The sequence below is a fragment of the Papio anubis genome, chromosome 2 (genome assembly GCF_008728515.1).
Source record: "Papio anubis isolate 15944 chromosome 2, Panubis1.0, whole genome shotgun sequence".
Lineage (NCBI taxonomy): Eukaryota > Metazoa > Chordata > Mammalia > Primates > Cercopithecidae > Papio > Papio anubis.
In genome coordinates this window covers 28,274,755-28,296,508 of record NC_044977.1, presented here as the reverse complement: position 1 = coordinate 28,296,508, position 21,754 = coordinate 28,274,755, and the positions used below count along the sequence as shown (strand labels likewise).

Genomic DNA, 21,754 nt, shown 5'->3' with positions numbered 1-21,754 from the left:
ATCTTAACATCTAATAAACAGGTTGATGGTGGATGTTATGGTATAAGGCCCAGTTTATAAAGTAGAGGAAAAATGGGGTACAGTAGGAGAGCTAAGGATCGTAATGCCAACAGCATGCAGTGTGGAAATAACCATCCTGAAGTTTTTATATTCTGTGCTACAGTATCCTTTATAGCAGTTATTGAATTTTAGGATTATAACAAGTATTTTTAATTCTAATTTTATTTTTTAGGGTTTATTTGGTCATGTATAAGCAAAACAGGTTTGTGTTTAAAAATAATTTAAGTACTATGGAAGGAGTGGGAGGAGTTTAACATTAGTTGAAGTTGACCTTTCCTCTGAGGTTCTCACAGTCCTGCTTATCAGGAGTAAGCACCATTAATAAGTTCATTTTGTAACCTTCTGGAATCTATTCACACATTTGAAAAATAATATTGAAAGAAAAAACTTTTAAGTTTTGTTTTAGAGTATTTTCTTTAAAATATGTAGCATTTTCAGCTTCATCATACACTTGCTTTGTATATTAAAGTCCAATGAAATTGATGTTTAATGAAGACTTTATATTGCACAGGTTTTAGAATTACTTCTTGCCTTCTGTTCAGTGACTCAGCTGCGCCATGTGCTCACTCAGATGATGTTTGAACAGTCTCCACCTGGCAGCGCCACTCTGGGAAGCCATACTAAATGTTTAGAACCTACTGTGGCTTTACTGCGCTGGTTAAGCCAGCCTTTGGACGGATCAGAAAACTGTTCTGTTTTAGCACTGGAGTTGTTCAAGGAAATATTTGAGGTAATAGGATGACTGACAGATTGACTTTTCTACTTTTGTGACTCTCAATTAACAATTTGTCTTCAAAAACATTCTTAGTAAACTTCCAGTTCATACACTTGAGGAAAACATCTCAATTACTAACAGTCATACTAGACATGCTAAGTTTTTTTCTACCAGTCATATATATTCGTGTTTTCTTTTTTTCACTGAATAGTTTATGTATATATAGTGCTCATTTCAGTGTAATAAGTAAAGATATTAAAAAGATTTATATAATTTGTTGCATGACTACTTTGAATAGTTGCATTGTCTCTCTATTGCAATAGATGCCATTGCATGGATTATTATTATTATTATTATTTATTAGGCCATTGAATGGATAATAGAGGCATATTGGATTCAGTCAGTGATATGGAGTAGAGCATGCCAGATAATGTGCTAGGCACTTAAGATACAGACAAAACTCCACATTCTGGTAGATCTTACTATCTGGGCAATTTAGTATTCTCTACTATTCTCCGTGTTTATAAGTCCATTCTCTCTAACCCAATATCTCCTGAAAGTATTTCCCTTTGCATAACTGGATCTTATATACAAATATGTGTATGAAGTGATTAAATATGTTCATTAAGAGTTATGCACAAAATTTTCTATTTTATCTTGGTCTTGATTATTTAACAATCAGTTTTAACATTTAAAAAGCCCTTTGAGGATCTTGATGGAAATTATTTGTGGTTATAAACTATTAAGACCAGTGTCTATTATGTAATTATTATAATTTTAGCAGATTCAGGATATTTGTTTTCAGTAAATACTTTTAGTTTAGAATAATTTTTAAATCACAAAGTCTGTTTAAGAAGGTCTTATTTGTAAAACCTTACTAATTTGAGAAAAAAGCCATAGCCCTCAAAACTGAATAAAAGTATAAATTTTAAATAAAAATTTATTCACAAGAGACTTAAGTCAATGGCATATTGAAGGAAATATAAAAAATTTAAAGAGAGTGTTAGAGTTCAATGATGACTATTTCTGTATTGTATATTCCATTTTTGTTTTTAATCATTTGTGATGGATAATTCTCCAGGATGTCATAGATGCTGCTAACTGTTCCTCAGCTGATCGTTTTGTCACCCTTCTGCTGCCTACAATCCTTGATCAACTTCAGTTCACAGAACAAAATCTGGATGAGGCTTTAATAAGAAAAAAATGTGAAAGGATTGCCAAGGCCATTGAAGTTTTGTTAAATATCCTTTACTGTCATCAACATGAAAACTATATAACTAACCATTCTTTTTTTTCTAGTATTGCATTCACTGCATTTTGTCTTTATTTGTCACTTTGTCACTGTAATTTGTCACTTTATGCTATTTATCTAGAATTATTGAACTAAAATTTGAACTGTAGAAAAAATTCTCAATGAGTCTGAAAAAGATCCATGATTTTTTTTCCTTATTTTTCTGTGTGAAACTTTTAAGCTAAGGTATATTTTTTAAAATGCTGTTGAAGCTTTATTTTAACATTTATATCACAATTTGACATTTGGTGGTAAATTTTAAAATAACTATTCTGTTACTCCTTGTTACTGTTTTCTGCCTAATGCTAATTATTTCCCCTGGACGATTAGTAGTGCCATTTTTTTAGTGATGTGTATTCGTGGATAAAGAAATACTGATAGAGTTGTCATGATTTTAGCTCAGTTGTTTTACCTTATGTTTTCAAAATAAAGCCTTCATGATTGCTTTAATAATGGTTATAAGAAAAGACAAGTATGTCAACACAAATTCATTCATTTAAAAAGAAACCTTGAACAATTAGTTTCACTAATTCTATATACTGATTTTCTAGGTCTTCCTTGTGTTTACTTTTTCATAGACCAACTAATTCTGAGTTGCTAAGAAGTCCAAGTCCCAATTTTAAAATATTTCATTAATACTTTTTTACTATGAGTAAAGAGCCACTGTATCTCAACCAGATCTCTTAAATGTATCTAGTCAGGTTTCCTTGTATCTCAGCGCAACAAGAATATGTTCTACTCTGTCCTAGAGCAAACTCAACCTTGTTTAATATCCTCTTCTAAGGTACTGCTCCTTAATTTTCTTCCTTTAAAGCCGTGATTCTCAACCCTGATTTCCTATGTAAAATCACCTGGAGAACATGTTAAAAAAAAAAAAAGAAAATCGATGCAGAACCTTACTTCAAGAGATCCTGATTTAAGTGGAGTGATGTGAAACCCTGAAATCATTAGGTGGTGTGTGTTTGCGTGTTGGCTTTTTTGTTTGTGATTGTTTAAACTACCCAGGTGATTCTAACATGCAGCCAAAGTTGAAAACCACTGCAGTAGGGATACATGATTGCTTGACCTTAGAGATATTTATAATTATTAAAGTGGGGCCTTCTTATTGAATTAGACCACAGCTTGGCCCTTTTTAAATAGCTGCTATTTACATTAATTTATAATATACAAATATGACAAAACAACTTCCCCTTATTCAATACATATTTATTGAACCATTGAGATTCTTGCTAACAAAAAACAGACATCCAATGGAGAGATATCCTCACTGTTTTAACCATTGAGTCAGAAACTTTTGGTGCCAGTCCATCTCTTAACACTTACTACTCATTTAAATTGTGTGAGTTTCAATTTCCTTGTCTGTCATTGAGCTAATTTAACAGTAATTATACTGGACAACAGTAATGATATAATTTGTGTGAAATCATCCTGAATGTTACCTTTTACACATAAAGTGAGAATTTTTTTGTTGTATGTCTTAACAAAACTTACCTCTCTGTGGAGATGATACACTAAAAATGCACATTGCAAAAATCCTGACAACTGTCAAGTGTACCACTCTTATAGAACAACAGTTTACATATGGCAAGATTGACCTGGGGTTTGGAACAAAGGTTGCAGATTCGGAATTATGGTGAGTATATGAACTCTAATGACAAAATGGCAAGGCAGTAAAAAATCAAAAGATGTGGTGATTCTCATCCTTTTGGAGGACCATCCTTTGGTTATAACTTAAGGTATAACAGATTAACAAACATATTTTCATAATGAATTTTTTGTAAATTCATTCAATTTGTAGATTGTATGCTTTTTGAAGAAATGTTAAATTTGTTGTTTTTTATTGTTTAGGTTAGTTTTGTCTTGTTTTAACTTACTGTAATTATCTAAGGGTTCTGAACATTTCTGGAGCTCCTTTTTGACATTGCCTCAGTAATTAGCTATAATTTTACTTTTTAAAATGAAAAGCATGAAAAAACAGAAGGGTCTTTTTATTACAAGGAAATCAGTCACTGCTGAAGGTTTTTTAATAACAGACAATTCTCCTTCCTTAGCAAGTCAGGAATTATGGTTAATGATGGATTTTCACTGATGGTAATAAGATATTTTATACCCCCCCATGAATTAAGTCCATCTAATAAATATTGAGGACCTACTAAGTGCTAGACACTATGATTTGTTTCTGTTTCCACAAATGTCACAATTGTCACTAATTGTGCACCTTTAGAGTAAGAATTATCTTTTTTTATATTTGTATACTCCTTTCAGGTACAAAACTCAGAACATGACCTAGTATAATTCATTCATTACATATTAGATATTCTATATTGCCTAAGGTTACCATCTATTGTTGATACTCTAGTAACAAAGCTAAGAATTAAATGGACTGTATTTCAAAACTACTACTTACTTGAAACAGAAAGTTGAAGCATGTTGGTAGTAAAGGAAACACTGTCTAAACTAAGGCTATTAGTGCCAGTTTGCTCTCTTTGGGTCTTGAGTTATAAGAATGTTGATTGCTTTGAGATTTTTACTTCTCAATAGATACAAGACTTTATCATCTTGAATTTTAAAAACAAAAGTGTTGGATATTTCATTTTCTTTAGAATTTTGGACAGAAACAAGCTTTAAGAAATTTTTCAATTATCTAATTTAAATATGACTTATCTTTAAAGCAAACTTGCTGCTGATGTAATTTTGAAAACTCTTGATTTGATTAACAAACTTAAACCTTTGGTTCCTGGTATGGAAGTAAGCTTCTACAAAATCCTTCAGGTGAGTTTAAACTCTTCAAACATTGAAGTTTATTCATACAAAAATGGTCCTAATATAAGTTTCTGTTTTAATGTTCTTAATCTTTAGAAGATAACTCTCTGAATTGACATTGAGAAGAATGTTTAAAGTTGTTGTTTTAAGCAGTTATAATAGTCTCATTGCACAGTTATTTTATATACTTTCACAGGAATTGAACATACGTGCTCATGACACCAATGTACAGAGTGTTCACAATAGTGCTGCTTCCTCAGCCTTTTCCTTTCTTGTGTTGTACATTTCTTCATTTGTTTCTGTTGGCGTTGGAGGAAGAGTGGTATTTGTTTTAGGGTTTTTGTTTTTGGTTAGGGTTGATGTAGGGTATTAAGGGGATAGGGAGACAGTTGGAAGAAAAGGACTTGATTGTGATAATTAGAAGGGCTGTGCAGAAAATAGCTAAGTCACGAATTTCAATGATGATAGTAGCTGAATAAGATCTCTAGATGTTATCAAAAGACAAAGTACAACAAATTTAGTTCAAAGTTCTAACTGACTTTTATTTGTGATTCTAGAATTTGGCAGCCTCATTCTATAAAATAGAATGAATCATTCCCCTGGGCTAAGCAGAGAAAGTTGACTTTATAGACCCAAAAAAGGCTGAAGAAAGCACAAATAGGGAACTGAAAGCAGATTGGTCATTCCAAAGTTACTTTTCTTATAGAATTATAATAAAGGGGGGTTCCTTATTACACTGACTCAGGTTGACTGAAGTCTCCTGGTTTTGGGGAAAACTGGCCCATTTCAAAGTGCAGTTTGATTACATGGCACTCATCCAAGTGACTCCTTTCTGGTTTGGTCTGGTCTGTTAAAGCATAGTGTAGGAGACTAGTCCAAAACATTGGCCTCTTAAAAACTTTGTGTAATAATATCTACCTTGATATCTACAGCACCTACCTTTACAACAGATGTTTAATAAAAATGTGTGAATTAAGTTACTATAGTAGCTTAACAGAGATGGCTCTAGTGACTATGTAGACAGTGTAGAAGCCAAAACTGAAACCTTAGGCAGGGACCACTGGTATGTTTTGAGAACATGTTTAAAGGACTGAGTTCAAATGTTGACTCTACTAGTTCTTAGTACAGATTTGAGTAAGTTATTTCACCTCTCTCAACTTCAATTTCCTCGACTACGAACTGGAAATAATGAGGCTTACCACTGAGGGTTTTGGAGATAAAGCTCTGTTCTTATCACAGTTCTATGACATTAGATTATGCTCAAGTACCTACAAGGTACTCAACATTTTAATTATAAGGGATTTATATTTTAATATTTTCTTCACCAATATCTCAATGTATTTTTTAAAGGACTCAAACTGATGTTTTGTCCATTATTTAAGATATGTTTTTCATAATACAGGTTGAGCATCCCTAATTTGAAAATCTGAAATGCTCCAAAAAACAAAATGTTTTAAGTACCAAAATGAGGCTCAAAGGTGATACTCAAAGGAAATGCTCACTGAAGCATTTTGGATTTTTGAATTAGGGATGCCCAACCAGTAAGTATATATAAATATTCTAAAATCTGAAAAAAATCAGAAATTTGAAACACTTCTGGTCGCAGACATTTTAGATATATGTTGATGACTTGGGACTTACAATACTAATGTAAAATATTTACTGACATGAATGATTGAAGTAAGTATTTTTTTGTTCTTTAAATTTAAATGTTCTAATTTAATTTGAATTTTACTTTTTATTTTATGGCCTTAATTTGGAAGTGATTGGCCATTTTTTTCTTTTAAATGATAGCTTGGGAAAAACATTAATTCTACACATCAGTCAGTTGTCGGTTTTTTAATCCATGAAAATATGTAAGTTATAATTTTTATAGGCACATTTGAAAGCATTCAAAACCTTTGCCAGGTTTTTTTTAAACTAGTGTTCGTATCGATTACATGGCAATGTAAACAGCTTTAACAAGGTATAATATATTCAAACTATATTATAATATAGACTGTAATATATTCAAACATTAGAAACATTTTAGAATTTGCCTAGAATTAAGATTCAGATATATTTACTCACCTCATATCTAAAAGAGCTGACATCGTTTATTCTTTCTGCTGCTTCTTTTTTGGTGTCTGATTTATTTAGGACCCACGTTTGATTACTCCTTTGGCTTTTGCTTTAACGTCAGATAATAGAGAACAAGTACAGTCTGGGCTGAGAATATTATTGGAAGCTGCTCCACTGCCAGATTTTCCTGCTTTAGTGTGAGTTGTAATCATTTGCATTGTTATCTCTTGTGGTGTTGGAATACCCTGCTATGTTTCTTTAGTCCTCAGTGTAGATAGACAAGCAAATTAGTGAATTAAAGATTTCATTGTAATAGTAATTTTTCAAATGATTTCTAAAAATGTTTGATTCTTAGAAATGAGAAGTTCAGATGTATACTCACTCAGGGAAAAGCTAGATCCAGGCAGTTAAATGTTTTTCAGGTACTGTCCCTCTATGTCTCTAGCCACTTATTTTTAATGATAACTTCTGGACACTAAGCTTACATCCTCCCAGTTTAGTTCCTCCATAGAAAGAGCTTTTCCTTCCCAACTGTTTAAGGAAAAGGTCTAAGCATTAGTCATTGACCAGTCCTGGGTCATCAGTGAGAACGATGTGGACTAAAAGTTACTTGGGATAGGAGAATAGGAGAGTTCCTAAAGAAAAAAATCTGAGCATTTATCAGAAAGTTGAAAAATGACTACCAGGCAAAATTTTCTACTAGTTAATTTCAAGCAATAAGAGTATTTGCAATTATGTTGGAAAAAAATTCAGGTTTCAGGTCTCTCTGAACTAAATGTCTATTAGGAGTCTGGTTTAAAAACTTTTTTTAAGTCATTTATACATACAAATTTGTAAAAATGGTTTGAATAATTTGAAGCAGTTGATAAACAGGTAAGATATTCCCTATATACCAGGGTCAGCAAACTGGCCAGTGGGCAGGCACCTGTTTTTGTAAATAGTTTTATTAGAATATGGCCACACTCACTCATTTTTATACTCTATGTTGCTTTCACTCTATAAAAGCAGAATTGAGTAATTGTAACGGAGACCAAGTAGGCTCTTGAGTCTAAAATACTTACTGTTGACCTATAAGAAAAAGTGTGCTGGTCCATGCTATATGCTATTCACTGATTTAGCAATTCCACTTTTTAGAATTAGCAATTTAGGTCATCATACCTTAAGAGTTAAAGTATGGGATGTAAGACCTAGAGAACATGTAACCAAAATTCCCTTAATTTTATAATAAATTTTTTTAACAGCAACAACAAAAATACATAGGAAGCTTTTCAAGTTACAAGTTAAAAGTGGTCTATAAAGCTGCTCTATTTTGTGATGGCCTACTTGCATAAACTGGTAATCTGACATGAAACAAAACTTCAGAAGCTTCAAAGGGGAAATTTGCAGCCTCACTGAACATGGGAGTCTTATCTTCTGCCTCTGTATGTGAGGCCTTCCCACCATTTTCACTGTGTCTTGGCATTCCCTATCCTATTTGTGTTGTATATAACTTTCTCTTTGAGCATTATCTCAGGTGTCCATTTTATGCTTGCTACTTAGTGCCCTTATTTGACATTATCTTGGGCAGTTTAATAAGCTGAATGTATATTATGGATGCATTGGTAGGTATGATTTTTTTGTGTGTGTATTTACTTGTTTGTTTTCGAGACAGGGTCTCACTCTGTCACCCAGCCTGGGGTGCAGTGGTGTGATCATGACTTACTGCAGCTTCGACCTCTGGGACTCAAGTGACACTCCCTACTTAACCCCCTGAGTAGCTGGGAGCACAGGCGTGTGCCACCACACCTGCCTAATGTATTTATTTTTTGTAGAGGTAGGGTCTCACCATGTTGCCCAGGCTTGTCTCGAACTCTTAGACTCAAGTGATCCTTCCAAAGTGCGGGGATTATAGGTGTGAGCCACCATGCCCAGCCTATGGTAAATTAGACTGAGTGCCTGCCATCATGCAGTTTGTACTTTAGTTAAGAGATAAGTGAAAAAAATATTTTTTTCACTTCACTATGGAGAGGATGGGTGCTTAATAATAGTATTATATAGGGCATTAATGAATGCCTCTCTGAAGAGGTGAATTTGAACTAAGACCTGATGATAAGAAGGAGCCAGACCTGTGGAGATGTGGTAGAAAGCATGTTCCAGGTAAAGGAACAGCTCATATGAAGGCCTGGGGTAGGAGAAAGAGAGGATTTTAAAGGGCTAGAATGGAAGTCAGGTTGGTGAAAAGTATGTACTGAGTGAGAAAGGTAAAGGACTAAGGATGTAAAGGCCAGGTGATATCCCCCATGATAAGAACATTATTCTGACCAGTACCAATAACTTTGTACTTATTACAGATAATCCACACTCATAAACTAGTCTTACAATGCCTCCAAACCAGAAGTGAAACTGTCATTATAAAGGGTTAGAAACAGAAAAGTAGATGCTCTGGAAAATTTGGAATATTTCCGAAGACTTCATTTCATCATGGTCTCCAAGATTATTTGAAGACATCTATTCAAAAAAAGGACCCATTCTTAAAGATTCCCTAATTCTACACTAAGTCTGCCTTTTTTTTCTATTTTCATATATATTGTTTTCCTTTCTTTGACTCCCATTCAGACTTGGAGAAAGTATAGCAGCAAATAATGCCTATAGACAACAGGAAACAGAACATATACCCAGAAAAATGCCCTGGCAATCATCAAATCACAATTTTCCTACGTCAGTAAAGTGTTTAACTCCTCCTCATTTGAAAGATGGTGTTCCTGGATTGAATATTGAAGAATTAATAGAGAAACTTCAGTCTGGAATGGTGGTGAGTGAAAAATAGCAATTATAACCTGGTACTTATTAGCTACATGTCAGCCCCTATTATAACGTGTATCTAAACACTGTTAGGTACAGATTTCACTATTGAAAACTTATTTTTTAATATAAAAAATAACAATATTCTGGAAAATTTGGAAATGAAGAAAAATCAGTCAAAATTTCAACATTTTCCTGAGTGTGGTGGCTTATACCTGTAATCCCAGCATTTTGGGAGGCCGAGGCGGGCAGATTGCCTGAGCTGAGGAGTTCAAGACCAGCCTGGGCAATATGGCGAAACCCCATCTCTATTAAAAATACAAAACATTAGCCAGGCGTGGTGGTGCATGCCTGTTGTCTCAGCTACTCGGCAGGCTAAGGCAGGAGAATCACTTGAACCCGGGAGGCAGAGGTTGCAGTGAGCCACGATCACACCACTTCACTCCAACCTGGGTGACAGAGTGAGACCCATCTCAAAAAAGAAAAGAGAAATATTTGTGACCTTTCTGATGTAGCATTTGTTTTTATTTTGTTACTCATCATTAAGTTTTAATGATTTAGTTTTGAAGTAGGCACTTATTTTGTCATTGTGTCAAAATATTTTATTAAAATTTTCCGATTTTTTTTTTACTTTCTTAAAATGTAGGTAAAGGATCAGATTTGTGATGTGAGAATATCTGACATAATGGATGTATATGAAATGAAACTATCCACATTAGCTGTGAGTATAAGCTTATTTTAATGATGTATAATATACTTTAATAGATGTGTTCCTAAAATGAAAATTAATGATATGTTTTCTTGTAGTCCAAAGAAAGCAGGCTACAAGATCTTTTGGAAACAAAAGCTCTAGCCCTTGCACAAGCTGATAGACTGATTGCTCAGCATCGCTGTCAAAGAACTCAAGCTGAAACAGAGGTGTGTAGAGTATAAAGACACATCTGATTTCTAGAAAAATTTTAAAAATGAAGTAAAACATGCAAAATATTAGTTGTGTATTTGTTGCTCTAATTGAATTAAATTCTCCTTAGCATTTGACATGCCTACTTCCTTCTTCCTGAAATTCTGTCCTCTAATTTTGATTACATCATTATCTGATTTTTTTTCCTATCTAGTATTATTTTCCTGTATTATTTATGTTGTACCTTTAAGTATTGGGGACTCTGAAGATTTTGCTCTAAACCTTTATCCTTCAGTTTTGTGTTCTGTGGTTTCAGTGGTTACCAAAATAGTAATGTTCCTAATTTTATATGTCAAGCACAGATCATTTTCCTGAGCACCAAGTACCTATGTTGCTCCATTTAAATATACAGCAAATACCACAAACTCAACATAACCAATAATGAACTAATCGCCCTCTCCTTTTTAGAATTATTCTTATGTATTCCCTCTGCTGTTTTTAGTGTTCTACAAATAACCCTGGAAATCACACAATTTTTACCTCCTGTAATTATTCACCATGTCCAGTTAATTTTACCTTCTAAATATTACTCTTTTCTGCCGTATCTCTGTTTCTACCACTATTTGTTATAGGCTGAATCCTTTTCATTTTTTTGTATGAATCATAGCAGAGCAATTAGTCTTCCTACCTGTAGTCTTCTACCCTCTTCTCAGCTACTCTACAGCCAGTCATCTTTCCTTGGTTCTACCCCTTCACCTAGCCCCTCCCCCAGGGATCTCTAAGGCAGTAAAATGATCCTGTCCCTCTTGTGCTGAGTATCTTTCACAGTAGCTGCTGTTGCTTTCCGAATATCATTAAAATTCTTTAGTTTGGCGTATAAGGAATCTAACTACATAGTCCTCAATCCACATCTTTCATTTCTGCGCGTTCTTTGCAGTCAACCATGTTAGGCTACTGTGTTTTTTCTGGAACTTGACATATTCTGGTATTTCCTCGACTTTCCTTGACTTAGCATGTCTGGAACACCTTTTCCTCTCTTCTGCCTAACTCATAATCCTTCAGATTTCAGTTAAAATACCCCCATTACCCAGAAGCCTAGTCTGGTCTCCTTCCCACACATATGTTTGACAATCCTTCCTCTGTGTATCAAACCTATGCTTATCTCTCAATAACATTTTTCAAACCATGTGGAAATTCTTTTATCCCACCACTCATGGTATCAAAGACTGCTTCTATAGCTCCAGGCCCTAGCATAACACTCGGCACGTTATAGATGCTCAGTAAATTTGGCATTCTACTATGTACATATATAATGTATACCTTGAGTGAACTTACTGCAGCAATATGAAATTACCAGCAGATACAAATGGAATCTATACAACTTGATATTATTTATAATGAATGAATTATAATAAAGTGTTCCTGGCTTTTGATAGATGCATCAAAATGAGTGACTGGTAAAATGCCTCTTAAGTATTTTCAGAATAATGATATTCTTTTTTTTCCCCCCGTATTTATTTCTTTTTTTCTTATTTTAACATGGTTTCATTTGTCTTAACTGGTATGTTGAATTTGTCACAAATTACAAGAAAGAACATTAGTGATATTAAAGTAATTTTTCCTTCTCTTCTCATAGCACATTCTTACATTATCTGTCTGTTGGACGTGTCTTGTATTTTATTAGAGAGTTTAGTATTTTACCCATGTTACTGGAAAAGTTTCTTATAAAAATAGTACTAAATAACTGGATATAGCTTCTTTACAAAATCATAAAAACAAAGAAGGGCTTAAGGTTTTGTTTAGCATTCTAAAATAAAGTCCAAAGGGCTCGAGGGAACCGAGTTTTTTTATTCTAGTGACTTTTCTGCTTTTTTAGTGTTTCATATCACATAATAAATACATGCAGGTTATGGTATAGGTTACATTCCTTGATTATACTAGCTTAATTTTAAGTGTTTGATTAAGCATCTGTGATGTTGTTAAGATTTTGTTCTTAATTCTCACCTGAAATGAGAATGCTGATGGTGTGCACACTTAGCAGTTTAGTGTTAATGGCTACCTCTGAGGACCATACCTTTTTAATTGAATACTGTATGTAGCGCTACCTTCATGTTGCTGCAGTTGTATCCATTTCCATTAATTTGATCATAGTGAGATTGTTTTTATCAGATAATATATTAAATGAAAAATCATAACAGTATCCAACTTATTAGAAGTAAAGTCATAAGTATATATGACTAATACAGCTTTGCATGACCCAATAGATACCAGCTTATTAGTTACTTAGTAAACTTTTAAATTCTAGGTATGTGTTGAGCATATGATATAGATGATGGAAAAGTCTTTTTTTTTTTTTTTTTTTTAAGGCACGGACACTTGCTAGTATGTTGAGAGAAGTTGAGAAAAAAAATGAAGAGCTTAGTGTGTTGCTGAAGGCACAGCAAGTTGAATCAGAAAGAGCCCAGAGTGATATTGAGCATCTCTTTCAACATAATAGGAAGTTAGAGTCTGTGGCTGAAGAGCATGAAATACTGACAAAATCCTACATGGAACTTCTTCAGAGGTAAATAAAGTAAAATCTCCTGTGTAAGGTTAGAATCTAGAATGAACAAACAGCATTTTTTTTTCTGAGACCCGAAAATCCTTTTGTAAGCATTTCATATATTCTGATAACACATAAGGTAAGTAATTAGCAAGAAACTTAAGTCATTATGAAATGAAGTGTTGCTTCCTCAAATTCAGTATCAATGTTGGAAACAAAATACAGGTCTTTCCAGTTGACTTTTATGTATTCATACAGTCAGCAGTCATTTGGGAAATAAGCTCCACAAGGACAAGTTTGTCTGTTTTGATCACTGACAGATCCCTAGGGCCTGCAGGAGTGCTTGCTGCATAGTTAGGCACTTCATTAATAATTTCTAAATAAACTTAGTTGTCAAATTAGTATTAGGTTGAATGGTCATTTCTGCAGATCAAAAGTAATTGAATATTGGCAATTTCATATCATTCAGCCTAACAGAATGGAAATCTAGGTGTGTTTAACTCATCTCTTAATGTCATTGATTATAGTTTACTTACATGTGTGATTATATCTGTAGAATAAGTTTGCATAGGTGAATTCCTAAGTTAAAGGGTATGTATATTTAATATTTTGATAGATATTTTTAAATTTTCCTCCAAAATGTGATACAGATTGAGTATCCTTTTTGAACACAATGGTAGCACTCAAAAAGTTTAATATTTTGGAGTACTTTTGATTTTAGACTGATTTTGGATTTTCAGATTAGTGTTGCTCAGCCTGTACCAATTTGTGTGCCTACTAACAAAGTGTGATTGGTTTTCCCTCCCTTATAAACTCTTACCTTTTTACACCAGTTGTAAAACTTCTGAATTACAGGGAAGACCAGGAACAATTATGTATTTTCTACCAACCAATAAAAGTAAAAGCACTCTGGGGGAACTTGTTTATTACTTTATATTTTAAGGTCGTTCTATGCTGTTAATACAGAGATACAGAAATTTTTAGCTTGGCGTGGTACATATGCTTATTTGCCCATCAATAATAATGAAGGGTGAGAAATGAATAGTATCTAGAAAATGATGACGAAGTAATTTTTTAGCAGGATATTTTCCCTAGCAACTTTTTACGAAGTCTGATTGTTTGAGGCACCACTGATAAAGTGTGGTATTAGCAATAAGCCAGGTTGAGAACTTCAGCAGTGAAGAAAATATGTTATAGAACTGAAATGGGGTCCGTTTGCTCAATACAGTAAAACCAGGTGTCTGCACCAAGGTTTGCAGTGATAGAACAAAAGGCTTTTATTGCAGGGTGCCAAGCAAGGAGGACCAGGCAGCCAAATGCTCAAATCTTGACCGTCCCCCAGTAGCTTGCAGGCAAGGATTTTTAAAGGCAGGAGTAAATTTCAGGAAAGTGGAAGTTACAGGCAAAAATCATAAATCAATAAAGGTTACACATTGGTTTCAGTTTAAAGGAGAAGATATTGTGGAGCAGGGACTTACACGTAATGGGTAGACCCAAAGATTTTTCGATTTGCAATTGGTTAAGGAAGAGCAGCCTTGTTTAAAAATTTAGGGTCAGTAGAAAAATGTGAACTAGCTAGGGAGGGTGACTTCGTTCAAGACCATGAGAAAGAAACTTAGAACAAAGAACAGTTGTTAAAATTCAGCCTTAATTTCCCCCCTATCTGAGGTCTACTTGTCAATGGAACTGGTCAGTGGGGTTCCTCAGTGAGGGCCGGGTCTCTGAAATACAACTCAGGGACATGTGTTAAGTTGTTTTCTTCAAGTTCTATAAAGAATCAAGTCTCTCTGGTACTCTTAAGATTGTTAACTATTGATTTAGGCTACTATTACCTTCCTGTTTAACAAGTTACTTATTTACTTCTAGGACTAGCTAGGTCCCTGGAATTTCCCTTGAATGAACTCAGGATTTTCCTTTATTTTCCAGCTTGAGGTCCTCAGACCTCCTAAAAAGGGGGTCCCTGCTATGTCTCACATAGAGAACCTAAGAGATAGGCAGGGTCCAAGAAAAATATGTGGTTTCTAAGACCTGCTTATGTTCCCGCTAGTGATTTAGGGGCCAGAAGGTGAAATTCCTTGAATGGACAAATGGATAACATGTAAATGAAGCTGGCTGGGGAAAAGGTCATTTGTAATGGTCAGGACTGTCTAAAGGTACTCAAACTCAGATTGTTGAAATTTCTATATGGATTAGATACAAAAACTGCTAGCCAAATTTGGCTACTGGTTTTCTTTTGTTTGTTTTGGTTTGGTTTTTGGGTTGCTTTTTTAAAATCTTTGTACTTAGTGAAATAAAAAGGACATTTTATGCTTATGGTAGTTGAGTATCAAAGTATCACTTTAGAAAGGATTTTTTTCTGTGTTTACTTTGCAGATAAAATAAATAGGACTATTAGATGCAGGGTTTTAAAGAGACAAATGTAGAACCCTAAACTTATTTATAGCAAATTATGTAATGCAATATCATCTGTAAAATAAGGCTTTATATCCATAAATATGAGATTAATGCCCCACACATTTCTATCTCATAGTAATTTTTACTACATCTGTCAACCAAAACATGTATTTACTGCCTTTTAGAGTTGATCAAATTCTGTTTATGTCCTGCTTGTTCATAACATTCCTTCTCTTCTAGCATATGCAATTTGGTTAGAAGAGATAGTAAAGAAAACACTATTGAGTTTCTTTTCTCCTTCATGTTTTCCTCCATAATGATGCCAACTCATTTTCTTGTCTTTTCAGAAATGAAAGTACTGAAAAGAAGAATAAAGATTTACAGATCACATGTGATTCTCTGAATAAACACATTGAGACAGTGAAAAAGTTGAATGAGTCACTCAAGGAACAAAATGAAAAGTAAAATCTCTAGTTCTATATTCTGAATACGTGGGATTTTTCAAAACCAAAATGATTCTCTTTATATAGAACATTGTTTTTTATTGATAAAATTAATATAATTATCACTTATTTTAGATATAAGATATATATTTGGTGGAATTCACAGGCAATTGCTGTTCTTAGAAATTTTGTTTTAAATGCCGAGCGTGATGGCTCACGCCTATAGTCCCAGCTCTTTGGGAGGCTGAGGTGGGTGAAGCACATGAGGTCAGGAGTTTGAGACCAGCCTGGCCAACATGGTGAAACTCTGTCTCTACTGAAAATACAAAAATTAGCTGGGTGTTGTGGTGGGTGCCTGTAATCTCAGCTACCCAGGAGGCTGAGGCAGGAGAATAACTTGAACCTGGGAGGCAGAGGTTGCAATGAGCACAAGATCATGCCACTGCACTCCAGCCTGGGTGACAGAGCGAGACCTTCCTTTTTTTTTTTTTTTTTTTTTTTTTGTATTTTTATTAGAGATGGGTTTTCACCGTGTTAGCCAGGATGGTCTCGATCTCCTGACCTTGTGATCCGCCCACCTTGGCCTCCCAAAGTGCTTGTTAGGCGAAAAAAGTTACAAATGGCATATGGTTCATTAATGTTTTCTTCCATTTTTTTTATAACTTCAGAAGTATTGCCCAATTAATAGAGAAAGAAGAACAGAGAAAAGAAGTACAGAATCAGCTAGTAGACAGAGAACATAAGCTAGCAAGTAAGTGGCTTCTTATTTAATACATTGTCTATTTTTAATGTATTTGTTTTGGAAGCATGAGTGGTTTTGTTTGCTTTTTTATTTTCTACTTCCCTTATTGTTTTAAACCTTAAATCACATTTGAAATGGCTTCCCTTTTCTTGACATAATGTTTCACAAAAGCAGTTCAGTTTGATAAAGCTGAAAAAGCAGTACATTTTTTAAATTTAGGAACTATAAGAAATTGGCCAGGCACAGTGTCTCACTTCTGTAATCCCATCACTTTGGAAGACGGAGATGGGTAGATTTCTTGAGCTCAGGAGTTTGAGACCAGCCTGAGCAACATGGTGAAAGCCCATCTCTACAAAAAAATACAAAAATCTAGCCAGGTGTGGTAGTGTGCACCTGTAGTTCCAGCTACTCATGAGGCTAAAGTGAGTTGGAGAACCACTTGAACCTGGGATATCAAGGCTGCAGTGAGCTATGTTCATGCCACTGCACTCCAACCTGGGTGATAAAGCAGGACTGTCTGAAAGAAAAAGAGGAAAGAGATGATTGCCCATTTAATTTAATTTAGTTTTTTTATAATTTCAACTTTTAGAATCAAGGGGCATGTGTGCAGGTCTGTTACATTGGGTATATTGCATGACATGGAGGTTTGGGATATGGATCTCATCACCCAGGTAGAGAGCATAGTACCAAATAGGTAGCAATAGGTAATTTTCGACCCCCTGCCAACTCTAGTCTGCAGTATATATTAGTTCCATCTTTATGTCTATGTGTACTCAATGTTTAGTTCCTACTTAGAAGTGAAAACTTGGAGTATTTGGTTTTCTGTTCCTTCGTTAAATAATTTAGGATTATGGATTGCCCTTTTCAAAATAAAAAAAAGTTTAAGGAACATAACAGCAGGTGGCAGTATTAGGTAACTTTTAGTTACTAGCTTCTTAATGGTATATTTGAAATGATCCAGAAAAACATTTTTGTTCTCACTTGCCTTAGAGTGCAGGCACCTACCTATATAATTTTTCATAGTTGTAGCTCTCCCTTTTCTAACCCTTACACTCTGAGGATTGTCCTTCACCTATATACATGTTATATTTAGAACAGAGGATGGAAGAAAGACATAGAGATTTGGTATTTTCTATAGAATACTGTCATAAAAAAGAAGTTTCTCTTCATTGTTCTAGTTATTTTTCTTTTGCTCTTATAGTAGCTACTAAACCATTTCAGAGTAGTCAGTGTAAGACCTCTGAGTATATACTTGACTTTTTTTTTTTAAGATTTGCATCAGAAAACAAAAGTACAAGAAGAAAAGATTAAAACCTTACAAAAGGAAAGGGAAGATAAGGAAGAAACCATTGATATCCTTAGAAAAGAATTAAGCAGAACAGAACAGATAAGAAAAGAGCTGAGCATTAAGGTAAGAATCTGTTCCATTTCTCGTTTGCAGTAAAATGAAAAAGTCTGTTGTGAAAAGGGTAAATATGGATAAATAAATGTACTGTTTCTTCAGCAAATTTTTTAGAAGATATTAGGATCTCAAAGCAGCTTGAGTATCATTTGTTATGAGGTTTTCATAATGTATTTTCTAAAATAGTTAAGCAGTTATTAAACAGATACTTTGTGTCAGCACTTACTATTTTCAAGTGTGCAAAGAATACAGAAAGGGGTTACCAGTACTTGATGTCATACATAGGTAGCTGTATAATTTTCACTTTAACAAATATTATATAATATGCTAATATTAATAAATATTTTCAACTTAGAACTGAAGAAACTGAGTCTGAGGTTACTTACTAAAGTCACACAGCTAATATGTGAATCAGCAGATATATATTCTGAATCTGAGTCCAGGGTTCTTTCTATATTACCATGGTTGCATAGCTTGAGTGGTAGCTATGAATTGTACTTTCTGGCCTGTTTACTACCAGAAAGATGAGAACAGACTAGGATTGAAAGACTGATCTACTACTACTACTGAGTAACGGAAGAGGCATAAAATTTAGTATCACATTTACAGTTTTTCTGGTTCTGCTTTAATGTAATTATCTTATTAGTAATTTTAATATGTAGTGTGTAGTATTTTCTGCAAAATTTCAGCTGCTGGCATTAACTTAAGTTGAAAGTGTTCTCAATTTGTATTATATTGTTTAATGATTTTTCGTTTTAAACTACCATATAATTGAATTAACTGAAGTATAATATTTATAGTATTTCTTGAAATGGTTGTACAAATAAAAAAATAAAAGCATCTTAAAGTATGTGTATAGAGAAAATATTAAAGTTATTTTTCTTCTCAATTATTCCTCCTCCCCCAACCCCAATTCCTTAGGCTTCCTCCCTAGAGGTTCAAAAGGCACAATTAGAAGGTCGTTTGGAAGAGAAAGAGTCCTTGGTGAAACTTCAGCAAGAGGAATTGAACAAACACTCCCACATGATAGCAATGATCCACAGTTTAAGTGGTGGAAAAATAAATCCAGAAACTGTGAATCTCAGTATATAGACATTATGGCATTTTGGAATTTGTAATCTAATGATATTTTTGATGTATTTATCTATTGGAGGGAGTGGGTAGGGGAGTTAATTTGTGACTTCACAACAATAAGTTATCTAATTTAGTAAAGACCCTGATCTGATGCATGTTTTTTATTTGATAGTTTGAATAGAAATTTAAATTTTTAAGTTTTACTTTTTGTTTCTGGCTTTTATTGCTTAAGGCTTTCTTTGGTTCTTACATTAGAAAATCATTTTTAACCTTCATTATCATTTTTCTAAGGTTCTTTCCTTTTTCTTAGTTGCTTTCTATTCTGTGTTGCCTGTCTTATTTATTGTCATTTGTGATTATTTAGATCTTAAGACCAAACTTTCTTGATATAACAATCCTAAAGATTACAAAATAAAAATATAGAGGGAGTAAAAATAAAAAGTAAAGTTAAAAGAGAGAAGGTATGATAATGCTAGAGAAGTTTTTCTCTGAATAAGCAGAGAAGAGAATATTAGTGAATTTAAAATAATTTTTATTGCTGCATTTAAAATGCAGTAACATGTGGCATAATTTCTAAATTTGAAAAAAATGCAATGGTAATAAAATGTATAAAAATTAGAAAACTGTTATTGTGTTAAACTATTACATTTAAATGATTACATTTAACACAATAGCTGTCTCATAAAAAATCTAATAACTTGTAGAAGTTTTTTGTAAGGTATATTTAGTGTTTTTTTTTCTCTTTTTTCAAATGTCGCATAGTGGTCCAGATCATCTATAATTGATTTACATAAGGATAATTTGGATTCTACTCTTGCTGCATATTCAGAAAAATATTATTTACTGTTAATTCTGATATGAATTGTATTTAATGTGTTGTCTTAAATAGTTTTTAATTGGTTCATTTAATTTTAAAGCATAGGTTAAATACCTTTATGGTTTTTTAAAATACAAGGGTCCTTCTGTACTTTTCACTTGAATCATATGCTCTAACTACTGTGTAAGAAAAGTTTTTACATCAATATTTTGATTGATTTTATTGCTATACCATTACAGTCATTAATTTTAGTTGGTGTTTTCTTCACCATATCGCTTTTTGATTTAAGTGAATTTAGATTTGTGCAGTTCTGGAAATTTTTTAAAAGGTATTATACAGAGTAAAACATTTTAAATTACTATTTGTTCTATAGAGGAGGTACATTCTGTTTCTCTTTTGAAATTGCATGCATTTTCAATCAAATACGAAAAAGTTTAAGTGGACAGATAAGACTGAAGAATAAAAGGTTCTATAAAAGGGACAAAACGTTAAAGAAATAAATGAATGAATGAACCAAAAACTCTAGGGAAAATCAATCTATCTTTACAATTCAGACATCTTGAGACAGCCTAGCCTAGTGCTGCCCTATACAATTTTCTGTGATGGCAATGTTCTGTGATGTCTGATACCATAGCCAGTGGCTACAAGTGGCCATTGAGCACTTGAAATGTGGCCTGTGCAACTGAAAAAGCTAAATTTTTAATTTTATTAAATGTAATTTTGATAACCATCCTATTAGATAATACAGATCTATCCCATTCTCACAAGTATGTGTTTAAAGAACTCAGTTTGCCTTTTCTTAAAGATCTATATAATTACCCCATATATATATTGTAGCCGTTTTTTAATGTAATTTTAACCTGTTTATTTCTAATCTTCTCTCCCTAAAGAGGAAAGTCCATACTGCAGCTTTGAAAGTGAGTACTAATCATCACCCTTCATCTCTTTCTGTCTCTTGTAACACCTTTCATATTGTTTCTATTGTTTTTCTGAGTGCCTTTATTATATCACTTACTTTTGTTTTCTTGTTGGACCTTGTACCTCATTTAAAAAGCAAAAGTGTGTGTAAATATTTTTTTCTAAAAAAAAAATTTAATCAAATTTGAACCACCACCATAGTCAGGGTTTTGTATGTGTGTATGCATGTCCATTTCCTGATGGAAAAAACAAGACTTAGGAAGTGCATCATTATATCAGGATTACTCACATCCTCTTAAAATTTTGCTGGGGAGAGTTTGTCTCCAAAGTATACATTAACACAGTTTCTTTTACTATTTACACTTGCCACTTGAACAAATAGACACGTCTCATAAAATTTGGTTGGTTGAAGTTTATATTAAATTGTTCATTAATTTAATGTCAGGAGAAAAGGAAAATAATGAAACTGTATGCTGTGTCTTAGGAAATTATCAGGTCAGTATCCCTTTGGGTCTATTTACTTAAAAGGACTAGTTATTTAAGAATAAAGAGAGATTCTGTCATGAGTTAGGACTGTCACTTAAATGAAAATATGTTTAAATTTCTACTTCTACGTGTGGTCATTCATTCATACGTTATAGGTACTTATTAAGTTATATTCCCTAAAACTCAGTCTTACTATAATTTGATTCTTTTCCTCCTTTCAAATAGTTATGAACTATATTTACAACTTTGCTTTTGGCATGTATACCATTGTACTAGCCATGTGTTCTGTTTGTGACTTAATCCTTTGCAAGAGTTAGCAAACATTTTCTGTAAAGGGGCAGATAGTAAATATTTTAGGCTTTAT

The 21,754-nt window shown here is 33.4% G+C and overlaps 1 protein-coding gene across 2 annotated transcripts in view; it reads left to right on the top strand.

Annotated features, from left to right (window-relative positions):
* The window catches only part of CIP2A (cellular inhibitor of PP2A), a 40,682-nt gene extending 19,171 nt beyond the window's left edge, over positions 1 to 21,511 (top strand). For both annotated transcript variants that reach the window (XM_003893892.3, XM_009199709.4), the window contains exons 9-21: positions 572 to 790; positions 1,857 to 2,016; positions 3,558 to 3,699; positions 4,739 to 4,838; positions 6,969 to 7,087; positions 9,486 to 9,681; positions 10,318 to 10,392; positions 10,479 to 10,589; positions 12,939 to 13,135; positions 15,856 to 15,969; positions 16,620 to 16,702; positions 17,965 to 18,104; positions 19,017 to 21,511. In XM_003893892.3, coding sequence (XP_003893941.1) covers positions 572 to 790; positions 1,857 to 2,016; positions 3,558 to 3,699; positions 4,739 to 4,838; positions 6,969 to 7,087; positions 9,486 to 9,681; positions 10,318 to 10,392; positions 10,479 to 10,589; positions 12,939 to 13,135; positions 15,856 to 15,969; positions 16,620 to 16,702; positions 17,965 to 18,104; positions 19,017 to 19,187 — 1,827 coding nt within the window. In that variant the 3' untranslated portion in view covers positions 19,188 to 21,511. The remainder of the gene's footprint in view (positions 1 to 571; positions 791 to 1,856; positions 2,017 to 3,557; positions 3,700 to 4,738; positions 4,839 to 6,968; positions 7,088 to 9,485; positions 9,682 to 10,317; positions 10,393 to 10,478; positions 10,590 to 12,938; positions 13,136 to 15,855; positions 15,970 to 16,619; positions 16,703 to 17,964; positions 18,105 to 19,016) is intronic.
* The last annotated feature ends 243 nt before the right edge of the window (positions 21,512 to 21,754 follow it).